Consider the following 16030-nt stretch of genomic DNA (forward strand, 5'->3'; position numbering starts at 1 on the left):
ATTTATGCCATTATTCCATGAAAATGCTTTATCACACATGTCCTAAGTGTTAGTATGGGACAAATGCACTCTGCTCAATGTCTTGATATGTGTAATTACTAGGCATATCAATGTCTTAACCAGAACACATCATGATATGTCCTAAGTATTAGACATACTGAAGTCTTAACCATTGGGCCCCACTGTAGCACCAATGTTTTAGCTGAGGAATAGTATCTTTTCTACAAGAAGTCAAACTGTAGTCTCCATAGTAATTAAAGTATGGATATTTATTGTTATTTTCTATAAGTAGTTTTAGCTCTTTTCAAAATGTCAAGTTAGTTAGCCTTTTTTGGGTTAAAAACTGTTTCCTTCTTCTTAACTCTGAAGCTATTGTCCAAATACGTGTCTCACATTCTCTGACACTACTTTATAGCTAATCAATTATCTCTTAGAAATTTTCAACCTGTGGTGTCACTAGGAAACACTGTATTTGTAAGCCCTTCAGCCTTCTGTCCAACTTCAGAGGTCCTGCAGGTGCTTCTTAGTTCTGCTGTAATGTGTGTTGGAGAGCATCCATTCCCTCTCAGCTTTGTGCTTATCCTCTTAAACCCTTCTCTTTATCACAAAAGTCAAAAGACTGAAAATGCATTTCCTAGAATCCCTAGCCAGGTGGCATCAAAAAGGAGGCAGGATACAGAAGTTTGGAAGAAAGGAAATCTTTATTCTTTCATACTCCTGTTTGCACCTGTGGCCATGACAGCAGTCACTGCCTTGCCAGCCACAGCCACAGCCACAGCAACAGCAGGGACAACAACAGTGGCAATGGCAACTGTAACAATAGCAGTTCTGGCAAGATCATAGAAGCAAGGGTTTGGGATGAGAGCAGTTTCCTGGGGCATTGCTCATGAGGCAGCACTTCACAGGCTTGGTGTATAACGATGGCTCTAGGTGAGATGACAGTTTAATGTTCTCCCCAGTCTTTGGATAACCAATATCTGCTACCAATTTCCTGTTAGGACAAGTGCTAGCAAACACTGTTAGGAATCAGCACGTGTGTGAGCCATCAGCAGGTGTGCTTTAGGCGGCATGATGTCCTGGAAAAGCATTTAAGGAAGACTCAGTCAATAATGTCAACTCTGCACTCAACTGTGTTTTACCTCTTGGTAAAGAGTCTTCAATCTTAGACCCAGTGGGAGATTGTGTGGCATCTGTTGACATTTTCAGACTCTTGTCCATGTCATCTGTATTTCCCAGAGGTCTTCATTCAAATTATTGATAAAGATGCCCATACTTTTATGTCTGTTTAGTCCTTTCTTTTTTCATGATTTAAAACCTATCATTAATCATTTTCATTCCCTGCTTCTTCTTCTTCTACTTGACATCCTTAGAATTCTGAGCATGGAAAGATTTTGCTTGTTCGGTTTGATTTTAGTTCTCAATAGGAACTCTTCATCTTTGTATGTAATGCTGGCACGCAAAAGAAGGTTTCTTGGAAGAGAAAACAAGACAGGAGTAAGGATTGCTATCAGAATGGGAGGGATGACGTGAGTTCGGGCAGGAATCTTGTGCCGGAAATTCATTACCATCCATCCTGTAACCAAGACCAAACATGGAGAGCATCTTACTCTCCCTATTCCAAATGAAAATGAGACATTAACAATAGAAAAATTTCCTAGGTTGCTGCCATCAAATTCATGTCCCTGCATCTACATTTAGGTATGGTTCCTTTGTGATTCTGGAAAATAATAATGGGGTTGCTGACTCTCAATCTGGAAAATTCCCATGGAACAACCTATTACCTGGTAGAATTTTTTACTTAATATTCAGCATCTGTCTCCATGCCTTTTCTTCCATTGTGTCTGCATATAATATAGATATGGTAGATTTAGAAGTCTACACTTGATTAGGCACAAAACTTAAAAGAAAAAAAAATAAACTGTGTGGCTAACTGTCGCCCAGGAGTAGAGAAAACCAAACTGCCAAACTCCCTGAGTTGTTTGTTTCATCACATGGTGTTGCTTGGATGCCAGCTTATCAACAGTGACTGCACTGCCCCACCCCACGAAGAGTCTAACAAAACAACTGTATTGGAGCTGAACTTCATCTCTTAAAGAAGGGAGCTGTAATGCAGGGTAAGTTCCTTTCAAACAAATCTGTCCTTTGTTTCAGATTTATTTTGCAAATTTTTTTCTTCATGAATTCCCCAGGTATTTTAATCAAACTTTATCAAAGATCAATTGAGAGGATAAGATGAATTTCTAAAGCAACAGCCCAAGAACAGCACACATGCATTGTCCCACACGAAAGAGATCTGTCATTCCCTTATGCTATTTGAGGGCAGATAGAATCTTTCCAGCTTTGAAGAACATTTATTCTCTGCTCTGCAGATCTTGGAAATGGGAGAAGGGAAATTGAGATGATCTGAGTACTGGATAGAACATGGGCTTCAATCACGGAGAATATTAAAAGGAGTTTGCCTTGAATGCTATGGTTTCTGGAGTGTATGCTGAAGGAAAGAAGTATTACATAAAATATTTATAGCTTGACTTAAAGTTTATAGCATAAAAACACAGAAATGTCGACTGATGTTTTCCTAATAAATTTCTCTTCTGGAAGATCTAAGCTTCAGATTTGTGAATCCAGAATCAATCGCCCTTTATAATACTTTCTACGTAATAAATATTCCTTAAACTGTGTGTGGGGGTGATGGGGAGAATGATGAGAAAGAAAGACAGAAAGAAAGAGAGAAAGAGAGGGAGAGGGAAACTAATTAAGGATGGCAGAAAAAAATAAACTGGCATAAGATGAGAATAGTCTACATTTATGTTCTCAGCTTATCAATACAATGAGGTAGGTATTATAACTACTATTGTGAAAATGAAATGACTGAAGCTATCCAATTGGAAAAATTCTGCAAGTCTATCTAAATCTTAAAGCCTTGCAGTCTTATTAGAATTTCTTTTCTTCTGTTACCACATGGTGCAGGTATTAATAATAGCCTGTTATGTATAGAGGATTGGTTACTGTATTTGGTTTGCTATCTTCTCCTGCTAATGGATGGTTTGCACCGCTGATAAGAGCTAAGGAGTGAGCATACAGCAGAGTGTTTGAGATTTCCACTCTGCTTTGGCAACCCAATGCTTCCTGAATTGTTAATTTTTTATTCTGATATACATCTGAGAGCCTAAGCCTTAAATCATCTGGAAAGGAATCTTAGTCATAGCTGAAATGATTCCTTCCTTCTGCATCTTTGTCAGGCAAGCAGAAAAGAAATACGACTAAGTGTAATAGTTTATTTTATAACACTATAAAATTGCAGAACTAAATGTACAAGAATGGAGAATGATGCCAAAGTATACTATGCTGCAAAAAAAATCACAATTTTTAGAAAACATTTAGAAATATTTAATCATTTGGTAGAGTATACCACACACAAACAAGTTGTGGTCTCCCTTTTCTAAAATCAATGCAAACATGAAAATAAATACATAAAATAAAATTCTTTAAATTGTACACAATAATAGTACACAATTGTGTGAAACAAGGAAATGTGGAAAATCTTTAACAAGTAGCATTTATATATACATTTACTTAAGTGAGTATTGACTTAGGTGCATCCCCAAAATGCATTGAGTATAACAAAATGTTATGTTGTTCTTTCTTTTCCTTTGGAGGTACAGGACGAAGAATGGGAAAAAATGGGAAAAGACAGCAGAGGCTTCGAAATGGTCCACAGATTCCTTGCATCCAAGTTCCTTACTCTGCCTCTGATACTTCATTGATGAAGGTACCAATCTTCTTCAGATGGAGGAACATCGCCTGTCTCTCCCCCAAAGCTTCAGAACTTTTCCTAACTACTTGGTTTACCCAGGTTTGGGGTGAGCAAGTTCCTGGGGCATGTTGGAGGTAGGAGTGAGAGAATGGACCAGGACTTGCATGATTTACTGCCATACCCATCTCTTTACAGGAACCCTCTCAACTATGTCTGTCCTGGCTGATTCTCCAACAGGAGAGGAAACTACACTACAACGCTTAATTCTGGCTTCCTATTGGAGGGCTGTTTTCTCCATTATGTTAGATTTAGTTAAAAGCTTTCCTCATAAATATTCTTTGCCAAAATTTAAATTCTTTCCCATCCCCTCAAAGAAAGATGGGTAACAGGGTAAGATTATTAGCAATGTGATCTGTTCCTTCTCATTTAAGAGGTTTAGAATTTTACCATGGGTAAAAGTTAATTTTTTGTAAAATAAAATCATAACTCAAGATTCTCTTATAAATGGAAATTCCTGTTATTCTTTGGAGCTTTGCTTTTGAAATTGGCTTACAATTTTCATATTGTTCTCAATCATCTGAAAAGGCTTAATTAGTTATTCATAAGTAGAATCCTTTCTCTTCTTCAGCTATATTATCTTTTAAAATATTTAACTCAATCTATAAAACAGATATGGGTGTCTCAAATTTTGAGGTACTTGGTTTTGTTCATTTCAATCTGGATTTACTTTCAGTACTAAGCTTAATGTCTCCAGATCCCCCTAAAAATACAACACAGGTATTACCTGCACACACAATTCCTAACAGATATGTCACCTTACTCTAGTTTTATCTTTTATTTCATTTTCTCATATTCAGTTTTTATTATATGGTTTTGAAAATTTTGCCATTGGTTTAAATAGCTTAACCCAGGCTAAATTTATTTTATCTTGAGCTTTCTAGAATGCTGGCACCACTATCGCAGTTTCTCCATCTATAAAATGAATGTAACAGACTGCCAATCTTTTAGGACTTCTCTTAATAAGGGGCTGATTGTGTATACTAGTTAGCTCAGCATATGATAAGTACTTTTAAAAATATCTTGGATATTTTATAGTATTTGAAATTTTCCCTTTTCTGTTACTCCCCAGTTCTGTAATATGATGGTAGCCTTCTAAATGTTCCATGCTCTGTTTTGCTTCATTGTCCATGGCAAGGTCTGAGTTCTCTTTTCAAAATACAAATCAGTCCAGTTCAAAGTATGGAAACTGGAGTTAGGGAACCCTTTGTTGCAAGCACATGGGGGAGATGTCTTGTGCATTCCAGCCATTGCTGGTCCCTGTCCACTGAATGCCAGTAGTGTTCCTCCCCTTCCCAGAACTGAAATGCTCAAAAAAGTCTCCAGATATTGCCAAATGTTTTTCAAGGTACAAATCATCCACATTGAGCACCATTGCCTTAGATACAGACATTCAGTGACTTCTCGTAGAACAGTCATAATGCCTTTTTATACTGGAAAGGTAGGATTGTTAATGTGAAGCAACTGAATATGTCATAGTAACAACTGGGGGAAAAACAATAAGCAGAGAAACAGGGAGGATGAGGGGAAGGAGAAACCCCCATGCTTCTAAATCTGTACTGTAAAAAAATGTAAAATATCATTTTTACGTAAATTTAAAAAATACAAAAAGTCAATTTCTAAATGTTTACCATAGCACAAAATTATTCTACTATCTTTCTTCACTGAACTCAATACTTTTTTTCAAAGTCAGGTGCTATGCTGTCTTTCAACTAAAAAAAATTTAGTCTGAGTCCATACATATTCATATATTTAGTGTTCCACAGGAGAATTTATATCATTTTCTCCCTTCTGGCTATAATTAGCCTATTCTTCTGATTCAGTGAGTCTGATTGCTTATGGTATATGTGACAGAATCACCTGCAAAACATTTTAAAACAGAATGTGATCCCAGCTCCCCACCCCTGGAGTAGACCTAAAGGGGATGGCCTGGGCATATCCGAGATTTGGGTCTCTACTGGGTTCCCAGGTTCTGCCCTGTCCCTTGGGACACCAGGATTCCAGCCCCTTCAGGGAACTTCTCCTCTTTGCCCTTCAATTGCAGAGGAGGTGGGCATCTCAGTTGGGGCAACTTCCCTGACTTCTAAAGGCAGAGGTTGTTTCCTTCTGCTGTCATAGTGCCTTCTCACTAATACATCCAACTCCTACCACATACCCAAGGACTCACCTCTTTTCCTAGCTTACTGAGAAATTTCTACTGAATCATCCAGGGTCCAGACACATCTCACACCTGAGTGCATTCTGACAGTCTACTTTCTTCAAAAAGAGCGAATGAAATAACAAGATCCTGGAAATACTTAAATTTCTCTCAGTCCAAAACATGGGTCAACTTACATAGTCTTTTACTTATTCATTTTCTTAATACAGATGAGTCATATACATTAAGGCAAACTAAGGGGAAAGAGTACCCAATTGTTATTTTGCCATTGTTGTACATTAAGTTCTATCTACCATAGTAATTTGAATATTGGATGTCCCTTCAAAGGCCCATGTGGTAAAAATTTAATCCCCAAAGCCTCCTGTTAATACTGCTAAAAAGGTAGAAACTTAATTCAATTAATGTTTTTAGAGGTAGGGTTTAAAAAAAAAGATTTATTTATTTTTATTGCAAAGTCAGATATGCAAAGAGAAGGAAAGACAGAGAAGAAGATCTTCTGTCTGCTGATTCACTCTACAAATGGCTGCAATGGCTGGTGCTGTGCCAATCTGAAGCCAGGATCCCAGAGCCTCTTCCAGGCCTTCCACTTGGGTGCAGGGTCCCAAGTCTTTGGGCCATCTTCAACTGCTTTCCCAGGCCGCAAGCAGGGAGCTGGATGGACAGTGGGGCTACTGGGATTAGAATTGGCACCCATATGGGATCCTGGTACATGCAAGGCAAGGACTTTAGTCACTAGGCTACTGCGCTGGGCCCAAGGTAGGGCTTTTTTTTTTTTTTTAAGTCAGAATCACAGAGAGAGAGAGAGAGGGAGAAAGAGAATACTTACATATGATGGTTCATTTCCCAAATACCTGCAAAAGCCAGAGCCAGGCCAGGCCAAAGCCAGGAGCCAAGAACTTCATTTGGGTTTCCCACATGGTTTGCAGGGACCCAAGTACTTGGGCCATCCCCCTTCTACTTCCCCAGGCACATTAATTATTTAGTTAATAGGAAGCTAGGTCGGAAGTAGAAAAACAGGAATTCAAATCAACACTCTTATATCAGATGCAGATATGCCAGGTAGAGGCCTAACCTACTGTGTTAACATATACACCACTTGGAAGCAGGGCCTTTGAGAGGTGAAGGGATTGCATTGGGTCACGAGGGTGGAACCCATGTGAATTAATCCTGGTGGCCTCGTAAGAGACCACACAGACACTGTCTGTGTGCTGCTTCTTGCCAGATGATGTCTTGAGATACCTCAGGACTCTACTAGGAAAACTGCCTTCATCAGATGCCCAATGTATGGGGGCCACCCAACTTGTACTATGAGCCAAAATAAACCTACTTCTTTCTGTACAATTATTTTTCTCAGTTATCTATCTATATCGTTCTCTACATGTTTATTACATCAAGAGAAGCAATTCATTTCTGTGAAAGATTCGTCATTGTTTTGAAGAATGTATTTTATTTATTTATTTATTTGAAAGGCATAGTGACACACAGAAAGGGAGAGAGACACAGAGAAACAGACAGTGAGATCCTCCTTTCACTGATTCATTCACTCCTAAAATGGCCACAGCAGCCAGGTCTGGGCCAGGCTGAGGGCAGGAGCAAGAGCTCTATCCTGGCCTCTCACTTGTCTTGGCACTCCAATATGAAATGCCAGCTGAGTTGCAAGTGGGAGCTTAACCAGGTGTAACACATCATTAGCAACCACCTCCTTCCACACAGTCACACACCCCTGTAATGCTGTAGACCTCCTCAGATGCCTCAAAATCATCTGTTTTGCTCCCACAGGGCCTAACTCAAGGGCAACAGCGCTACTTTTACAGCATCATGAGGATTTATGACTCCAGGCCTCAGTGGGAAGCTCTGAAGATGCGCTACCTTCACAGCCTTCAGCACCAGCAGCTGCATGGTAAGCTCATCTACTTCACCTGAACCCAACAACTCAGCAACGAATGTTAAGTTTCCAGATAAATAATTCACTCAGAAGGGCTTCTGCCTGTCTGTTGTTTTAGCCACATGGCTTGCTAGCCAAAGTTTGAGAGTAAATAATATCCCCAATAACAGAGAGCAAGACCTTATGGGTAAACTAATAGGGTCAAAAGGAGGAGGTGTGTGTGGATTGTTAGGTTAGCTACTCTCTGAGATTTGCAGGAGCTTGACCTAGTAGATCAATCACTTGGGGTCTGGCAGCGAAGCTTGGGATCCAACCACAGCTCCGTCTTTTGCTGTCTGTGCAAACTCCAACGCTGGTTTTACTCACAGCAATAGTATATTTATAGCCCAGACATTTTGCTAAGAACTTTATTTCATTTTCTCTCCATTTCATAGTTGTGGGAAACAGAAGCTCCAGCAGGTCACATAACCTCGTCAACATCTAGCAGACAGTAAAGGTCCATGAGGACTTTCGTTAGAGCTATCTGCTCCTAAGATTGTGCATGTCACCCGCTACTCTGTTGCCTCATCTCTCCCTCCTAGCCCCCTGGATTTTTATGACTCACAAAGGAAACGGTTATGAGAGGGTTGTGGGTATCGGTATCTTAATTTTTGTTCCTAATTCTTTCCCCCACCAAAAGAGATATTAATTCAAAGCAGAAACATAGATATAGTCCAGAAAAGAGAGCAGGGTCTGTTTAAGAGACACAGAGAGAGAATACACTATCAGACATGAGTGTGGGCTACCACACGCAGTTACTCATCATGAATTGACCAGAGAGTTACCCATGAGAAGGGAGATGGTGAGGGGGCCAGAGAAGAACCCATCACATAGCACGGGAGAGCTGAAGGAGGCCCACTTCATGTTAGTAGACTCTTAAGAGATAGGAGATGATGCCTCAATGGAATATATAAACAGAGGTGAGTTGAGCATGTGTAAGAATTAATGAGAGATTCATGGTGCCTCCATCCAGAGCCTAACTTCCAAGTGACCAATAAGGCATTTCCTCTGTCCTAGCCCCGGGTGAGACACAGATGTTTCATGGGGAAGTGGATATACTATTCTGACATGAAAGGTATGGAATCACAGTGCAGTGACATACAGAAATTATGGGGGAAAAAACATGCCTAACTTATTCCTATATAACTCCCTGCCTAGTTCCCCAGTACCAAAAGTTCTTTACACATTATGAGCAACAATCACTGAAAACGTAATTTTTTAGTATCTTTCCTTATAAGAAAATGATTTCTGTGGCCAGCTGCCCTCTATTGCACTCTTCCTCTGAATTCAATAGAGTACTTCTTTATAAATAATAACCTAGGTGGCTGACATTCCGGTGCAATGGGTTAAGCTGCTGACTGCGACGCCAGCATCCTATATGGGTGCCATTTTGAGTTCTGGTAGCTGTATTTCTAACCCAGCTCCTTGCTATGTGCCTGAGAAAACAGTGCAAAATGGCCTAAGAGCTTGCATCCCTGTCACCCATGTGGAAGACCTGGATGAAGTCTGGTTCAGTCTGGCCAGTGCAGCCATTTAGGGAGTGAACCAGTAGATAGAAGAACTTCCTCTTTCTCTGTCTTTTCCTGTAACTGTGTCTTTTAAACAAATAGATAAATCTTTAAAATGAATTCATTCACTTGGCATGAGACTATGTGCTTTATATTGTCTTTCTTGTTATGCAAGAGAAAGACACAGTTTTTGCAAATTATTTACTAAAACACCATCACCGACAATACTTACTTTTCATTGAGAACCTTTTATATGGCAGGCAGTAGTCAGAAAACTGAATGCATATTGTCCTCTTTAAGACTCAATCACTTCAATGTGGCAGCCATCTTTATAATCTACATTTTACAGGAGGGGAAATTACTGCACAGGGAAGTTGAGTCACCTGGACAGGATCACACTCCTTGTGAGAGGAGGGGCTGAGCTTCAGTGTCATCCTCATCGTGTGTGAAGTGCTGTAGAAACATCATGTAACTGCTCTAATTTCACCACAAAGTTGCATGGAAACCACTGAGTCCCAAAGCAGAGGTATTGGAGGTTCAGGGTACATAACACCTACCTGTTACTTTGTTTAAATGCGTATTCCTAGACATAATCTTCATGCCTCTGATTCAAAAGTTCTTTGCAATAGAGTCAGAAATCTGTCTTCTTTGGAAGCGCAAGACCTGTGTCAGGTGATTCTGTAATAGAAAGTCTGCACACCATACGTGGAAAAACACTGAAGACAAATATGTTTGTTGTTGCTTCTAAGAAAGCTTTGAAATTAAAGATAAGTAAACCCTGCAAAGAGTTTCCTGACTCAAGTCCCTTCCTGATGAGTCAGCATTTAGTAACTTATTGAATGAGAAAGGGAAAAAGAAAACAGGCAAATAGGTTTCCTGCCTTCAAAGATCATACCATCTAGACATGCTAACCACCAGAGGAGAAGAAATTTCATTTCCTTTGTGTGACTATTTGCAGTTCTCTTGCTTTCTTGCTTCATGCCATGGTTGTCTCCTCTGCTTCCCTCAGGCTATATTACTCAACGGGAAGCCCTGTCCTGTGCCGCTGTACTTAGAGATTCAACCCGGAGAGCAGCAGCCAAGGTTGCTTCTCACAGGCCTGTTCTCCAGAAGTCTTCAGCCATGGTGGGAAAATGTCCATCAGCCCGATCTGTTGTTCCTCGCAGAGCCCGGAACACAGGGCACTGATCCCTCAGAGCCGGAGGCCATGCAGAGGTGCTCAAGTGGGCCAACTGCCCAGATAATCCTGGGTGAAGTGTAAGAATAAGAATGAATAATAAAAACAACTTCCGTTATAAACCCTAGACCTAGAAATAATATCTCTCTCAGTCACATCAATTTTCCCAGCAAGAATAATTGAGTTTAAAAGCAATGGGGTTTGGGGAGGGGTGGGGAGAATCCCAGTACCTATGAAACTATGTCACATAATACAATGTAATTAATAATAAAAAAAATTAAATTAAATTAAAAAAATAAAATAAAAGCAATGGGGCTGAGAATGAGCAAGCTTTGTGGTTGGTATATAATCTATAAAGTGACCTCCAAAACTTTCATATTAAAATCTTCCATTGGATTTGAACCACCAAGAGAAATCCCAAGAACAATGAAAGGAGACAGGTGGCTAGTGAGTACCAGGCTCTCTGTCACAGGATGGTAACTCTTTACAAGCCACATTCTGCACGTAAGGAATATCCACACACCATGACCACTGCTTTGAATCCCAGCTGCTCCACTTCTTTTTTTTTAATTAATTAATTTATTTATTTTTAAAAATTATATTGTTGACAATCTTTACATAGTTAATTACAGTAAAAAGGTTCAGGGGCTATAGGGAGGTGGGTAAGACTATTATGTCCATATTGTTTCCTTCTTGTATCTGAGGTAAAGGGGGATATTGAGGGAGAAGCTCCACCCAGTTTCCCACCCACCCCAGGTCCCGGATGTGGGGCATGCTCTGAGATCCTTGTTCAAGTGGTTTTAATAGTTCATCAGTTATGAATCGCTGCCATTTTAGCCACTCCAAGCACGATGAGGTCGTTGAAGAATCCACTGATTGACATTGCCCAGTTCGGTCTTCTGTCTTTTCTTGGCTAGGGTTGTGAGTCCAGCATTTTGATTGGGGAGATCCCCAAAGAAACTTTGAGGTGTTCCCAGACCAGATTCTTGTATGTTCTAGCAAGCACAGGGCCCGGCACAGTCCATCTCCACAATCAGCTGAATCCCAGCTGCTCCACTTCTAATACAACTTCCTGCTAATGCACCTGGGAAGGCAACAGAAGATGGCCCAAGTTACTTTAGCTCCTGCCACCCCTATGGGAGATCCAGATGAAGTTCCAGGTTTCTGGCTTCCACTTGGCTCAATCACAACTGTTGTGACCCCCACCCCTGCTGTGTGTGTTTGTGCACGTGTGTGTGTGCATGTGTGCTTGCGTATGTGTGTGTAAAACTCTGCCTCTCAAATAAATAAAATGAATCTTTAAGCAAAAAAAACACAAGCCAATAAAGAGTTGGGAGGCTTGTAAAATTGCATCATGTATAATTGGACTCTCCATTTTCTCATCAAGCGATAGCATTCATCTTGGCCCCAAAGTTTTGGGTTCTTACTTGATTCAATCACTGTTGTGCCGTGTAGAAACTTGTACTTATCAGCCTTTCACAGCTGGATTGATTCTACATCACTGTAATCAGGCTTGCCATGTAGGAGGATTGGTGCACACACTTTCCACTGCCAAACAAACTGTCAGCAGAACATGAAAGAACTCCAAAGAATTGATCTTAAGCCCACCTTTTGTGGCCTCAAAAGGTACAGGCAAAGCACACAAGGCTATATATAAGCAGTTGTAGTGTTATAATAATTATATTTAATAGTTGCTTTCATCCTCAGTGATTTGGGGCAGTGGGCTATATTAAAAGTTAGCCACCAGTGCTCATGCACAATCAACATTTTACAATGTTGCTTGAGACTCTGTGGGTTAAGCCACCACCTGTGCCACCAGTAGCCCATTAGTGAGCATAGGTTTAAGTCCTGGCTGCTCTGTTTACAGTCCAGATCTGGGAAGGCAGTTAAGAAGGTGAAGAAGATGACCCATGTGCTTGTGTCCTGGTCACCCAGTTGGAAGGCTGGGATAGAGTTCCAGGGTCCCGGCTTTGTCCTGACCACAGCCTACAGTTGTTGTAGCCATTTGGGAAAAGACGCAGCAGCAGGTGTTTCTCTCTCTCTCTCTCTCTCTCTCTCTCTACCTTTCAAATACATAAAATTAGTTTAAAAATAAATCAAAATTCACTTCCTCAAATAGGCATGTACTCTACCAATTAAGACAATAGTTAGGATGCTACACTCTGTAATGCAATGCCTAAGTTGAAGTCCTGGATCTATGCTCCTTTTGTAGCTTCCTGCTAATGTGCGCCTTGAGAAAAAATAGGAACTATTTCAAGTAGTTGCATCCCTGCCACGCACATGGGAGACTAAACTCTCAGTTCCCAACCTTGGCCTTGCCCAGCCCCAGCCATTGTGAGTATTTGGGGAGTGAAGCAATGAATGGAAACGCTTTTTCTCTCTCTCTGAAGTGAACAAAGTAAATTAAATGCTTGTTCCACACCTTCTTGCTTTTAAATGTTTCACCCTAATCAGTCTGCCTAAAGAAACTGCTGCGCCATATAAGGACTATAAACTTACTTCACAAGGATATACAACACCAATCTTAAAGGAAGAAAACTCCATTATCAACAATAATTATCTTCTCTCTGTAGCAGTTAACATATAAGATTAAAAACATTGCTATACAATTCTGAGGACCCCCATTATGGAGTCTGACATATTATTGGACTTCTCTTTAACAAAAAACAAAGGGATAAGCGCATGGATGGTTCACTAGTCTGGTACTGACTTTGATGCAGTCATTTGTTCAAACATAAAGAAGCTCCTTCGTCTATGAAAAAACTAGCCTTGTCTTGTGCAATCTGATGACTATATACTTCCATGTTAGAAACTATGAGGTAGGCTTAAAGGAGGAAAAGTACTCAAATGGTGCTTGAATGAATGACAAGGTAATCCTCTTAAGGAACAGAAATGCAGAATAGATCCCAGTTAATCTATACTAATCTCATTATTTCCATGGAGAGATCTACTCCTCTGAACCACTTACATGCACTTTCTTGTATCATTCTTTTTCTGATGGACATTGATACTTGCCGTGTAACCCTTAGCTACTGATGCAGAATCTCAAGGAGGGCACTTGTGATTCTCAGCTACATCCCTGCATCAAAAATCCAAGAAGCATCTTGTTTCTAGTAGAGGCTTTTTTAAAAAAAAGATTCATTTGTTTTTATTGGAAAGTCAGATATACAGAGAGTAGGAGAGACAGAGAGGAAGATCTCTCATCCGATGACTCACTCCCCAAGCAACTGCAACGACAGGTGCTGTGCTGGTCCGAAGCCAGGAGCCAGGAATTTCCTCCAGGTCTCCCAAGTGGATACAGGGTCCCAAAGCTTTGGGTCGTCCTCGACTGCTTTCCCAGGACACAAGCAGGGAGCTGGATGGGAAGTGGAGCTGCTGGGATTAGAACCAGCGTTCCTATGGGATCCCGACGCATTCAAGGTGAGGACTTCAGCTGCTAGGCCACGCCAGGCCCATCTATTAGAGACTTTTAAGAGCTGAATGCCAAGTGAATATCATAGGTCCAGAATGAAGACACATAGATCTAAGTTGGTGTAGATGGTCTCCCTTGTTGCCACTCCTTATGAGAAGATAACACTGCTTCTCTTTTTATCCCCAAACTTGAAGTTCCTGAGAAATGTGGTTTATAACAGAGCTAGAAGAAAAGTGTTCACCTGGGAGGAAACAGAAAGATGATCAAAGGGGAAGCAGGCAGGAAAGTCTTGAGCTGTTGGAAACTCTATTGCTTACTCTCACAAGGAGAATGGATGTCAGCAAAACTTAAAGCCCTGGAGGTCAGTGACCACTTGGTCTGAAGTTTTCAGGTCCTAGAACAGACCCCGGTCTACAGCAAGTAACCAGTAATCAATGCAGTTTTATTGACCCTTTCAGTGGAACTGGCCTAGGACTTGGTGATGCTTCCCCAGGCCCTCAGGAAACCCAATTTACCAAGCAGGAGAAGCATTCACCTATCAAGGAGAGAGGATAGGTACAGTCTGTCTCAGGTACAGCCAATAGGGAGTACAGTGTGTATAAACATTTTTGAAAACTGAATAAAGACTGGTGTACTTGGTATTATCATCATGAATCAACAACTTCACACAATACCAAAACATACTGACCGAAAACACTGACCCAGGTTTTGTGATGAGCAATCAGGGTAAGGTTTAGCTTCAGTTTCTGGCTCCTGGTCCCTCACAAGCTGAAATCAAGACACAAGTCTCATCTAAAGAGTCAATCAAAGGGGGACCTAACCAAGCTCACTCATGTGGCTGTGGGCAGAATTTAATTTTTTTTTTTTAAAGATTTATTCATTTTATTACAGCCAGATATATACAGAGGAGAGACAGAAAGGAAGATCTTCCGTCCGATGATTCACTCCCCAAGTGAGCCGCAACGGGCCGATGCGCGCCGATCCGATGCCGGGAACCTGGAACCTCTTCCGGGTCTCCCACACGGGTGCAGTGTCCCAATGCATTGGGCCGTCCTCAACTGCTTTCCCAGGCCACAAGCAGGGAGCTGGATGGGAAGTGGAGCTTCCGGGATTAGAACCGGCACCCATATGGGATCCCGGGGCTTTCAAGGCGAGGACTTTAGCCGCTAGGCCACGCCGCCGGGCCCAGAATTTAATTTCTTGAGACCTGGTGGACTCTGCCTCAATTCCTTCCTGGCTGGGGGCTGCCCTTGGTTCTCTGTCTTACTGGCTTCTTGATTGGGCAGCTCACAAAAGGCAACTTGCTTCACCAAAGCTTCAGAATTAACAGATGAAAGAGAGTGTGTGGAAGGTGGATGGCATGGCCTTGTAAAACCTCGCACCGTTGCTAAGTTCTGTCCATTAGAAGCAAATCACAAAGTCTGACCCATAACCCACTCACAAAATGAGGGCATTACTTATGAGTGCTACTTCAGCAGCTATATCCCAAATCCAGGACACAGGCGATGGAAGGACATGCCTAGGGTGCATCATTGAAGAAAATACCATTCTTACACAATCTTGAGAGTGAACCCCACTGCCTGCCTCGACACCTCATGCTAGTCTTGGCAACTGCCACTCACCACATGCATCCGGGGCACTTACGCTGATTTCTGTTCACACAGATGACACCAGCCTGAATCTGTCTTCTCAGGTCTGAGGCTCCACACTTCTTCCTGCCAGGACCCTCTTGAAACTTGTTTATTTGGGTCTCAATTTCTACACCTCTTCCCTTTACAAAGTCAGCCATCTCAGGTATTTTGTCATAGTAACAGAAAGCTGACTGACACAGCAAACTTGGCAAAACCTGAAGAGCAAGATAAGTGTGCCCCCTGTGGGTTGGGGAAGAATCACCAGAAAAGTCTTAAATAGTCCACGTGAATAAATCACATATTGCCCAGACCTGAACTGAAGGTGGGACAAATGACATACCATAATGCAGTAAATGAATCTACTGGAATGATTCCTTTTTCCCAAGATTGGTTTTTGTAAACAGGCATT

General features: G+C 41.2%; 1 protein-coding gene across 1 annotated transcript; it reads left to right on the forward strand.

The window, feature by feature from the left end:
* The first annotated feature begins 3660 nt into the window (after positions 1-3660).
* On the forward strand, positions 3661-10589 carry FAM216B (family with sequence similarity 216 member B). The gene is made up of 3 exons (XM_058670970.1): positions 3661-3769; positions 7749-7869; positions 10411-10589. The coding sequence occupies exons 1-3, from the start codon at positions 3671-3673 to the stop codon at positions 10587-10589; spliced, it is 399 nt and encodes a 132-aa protein (XP_058526953.1). The 5' UTR covers positions 3661-3670.
* Positions 10590-16030: the final 5441 nt, after the last annotated feature.

The sequence above is a fragment of the Ochotona princeps genome, chromosome 12, assembly GCF_030435755.1.
Source record: "Ochotona princeps isolate mOchPri1 chromosome 12, mOchPri1.hap1, whole genome shotgun sequence".
NCBI classification, from domain to species: domain Eukaryota; kingdom Metazoa; phylum Chordata; class Mammalia; order Lagomorpha; family Ochotonidae; genus Ochotona; species Ochotona princeps.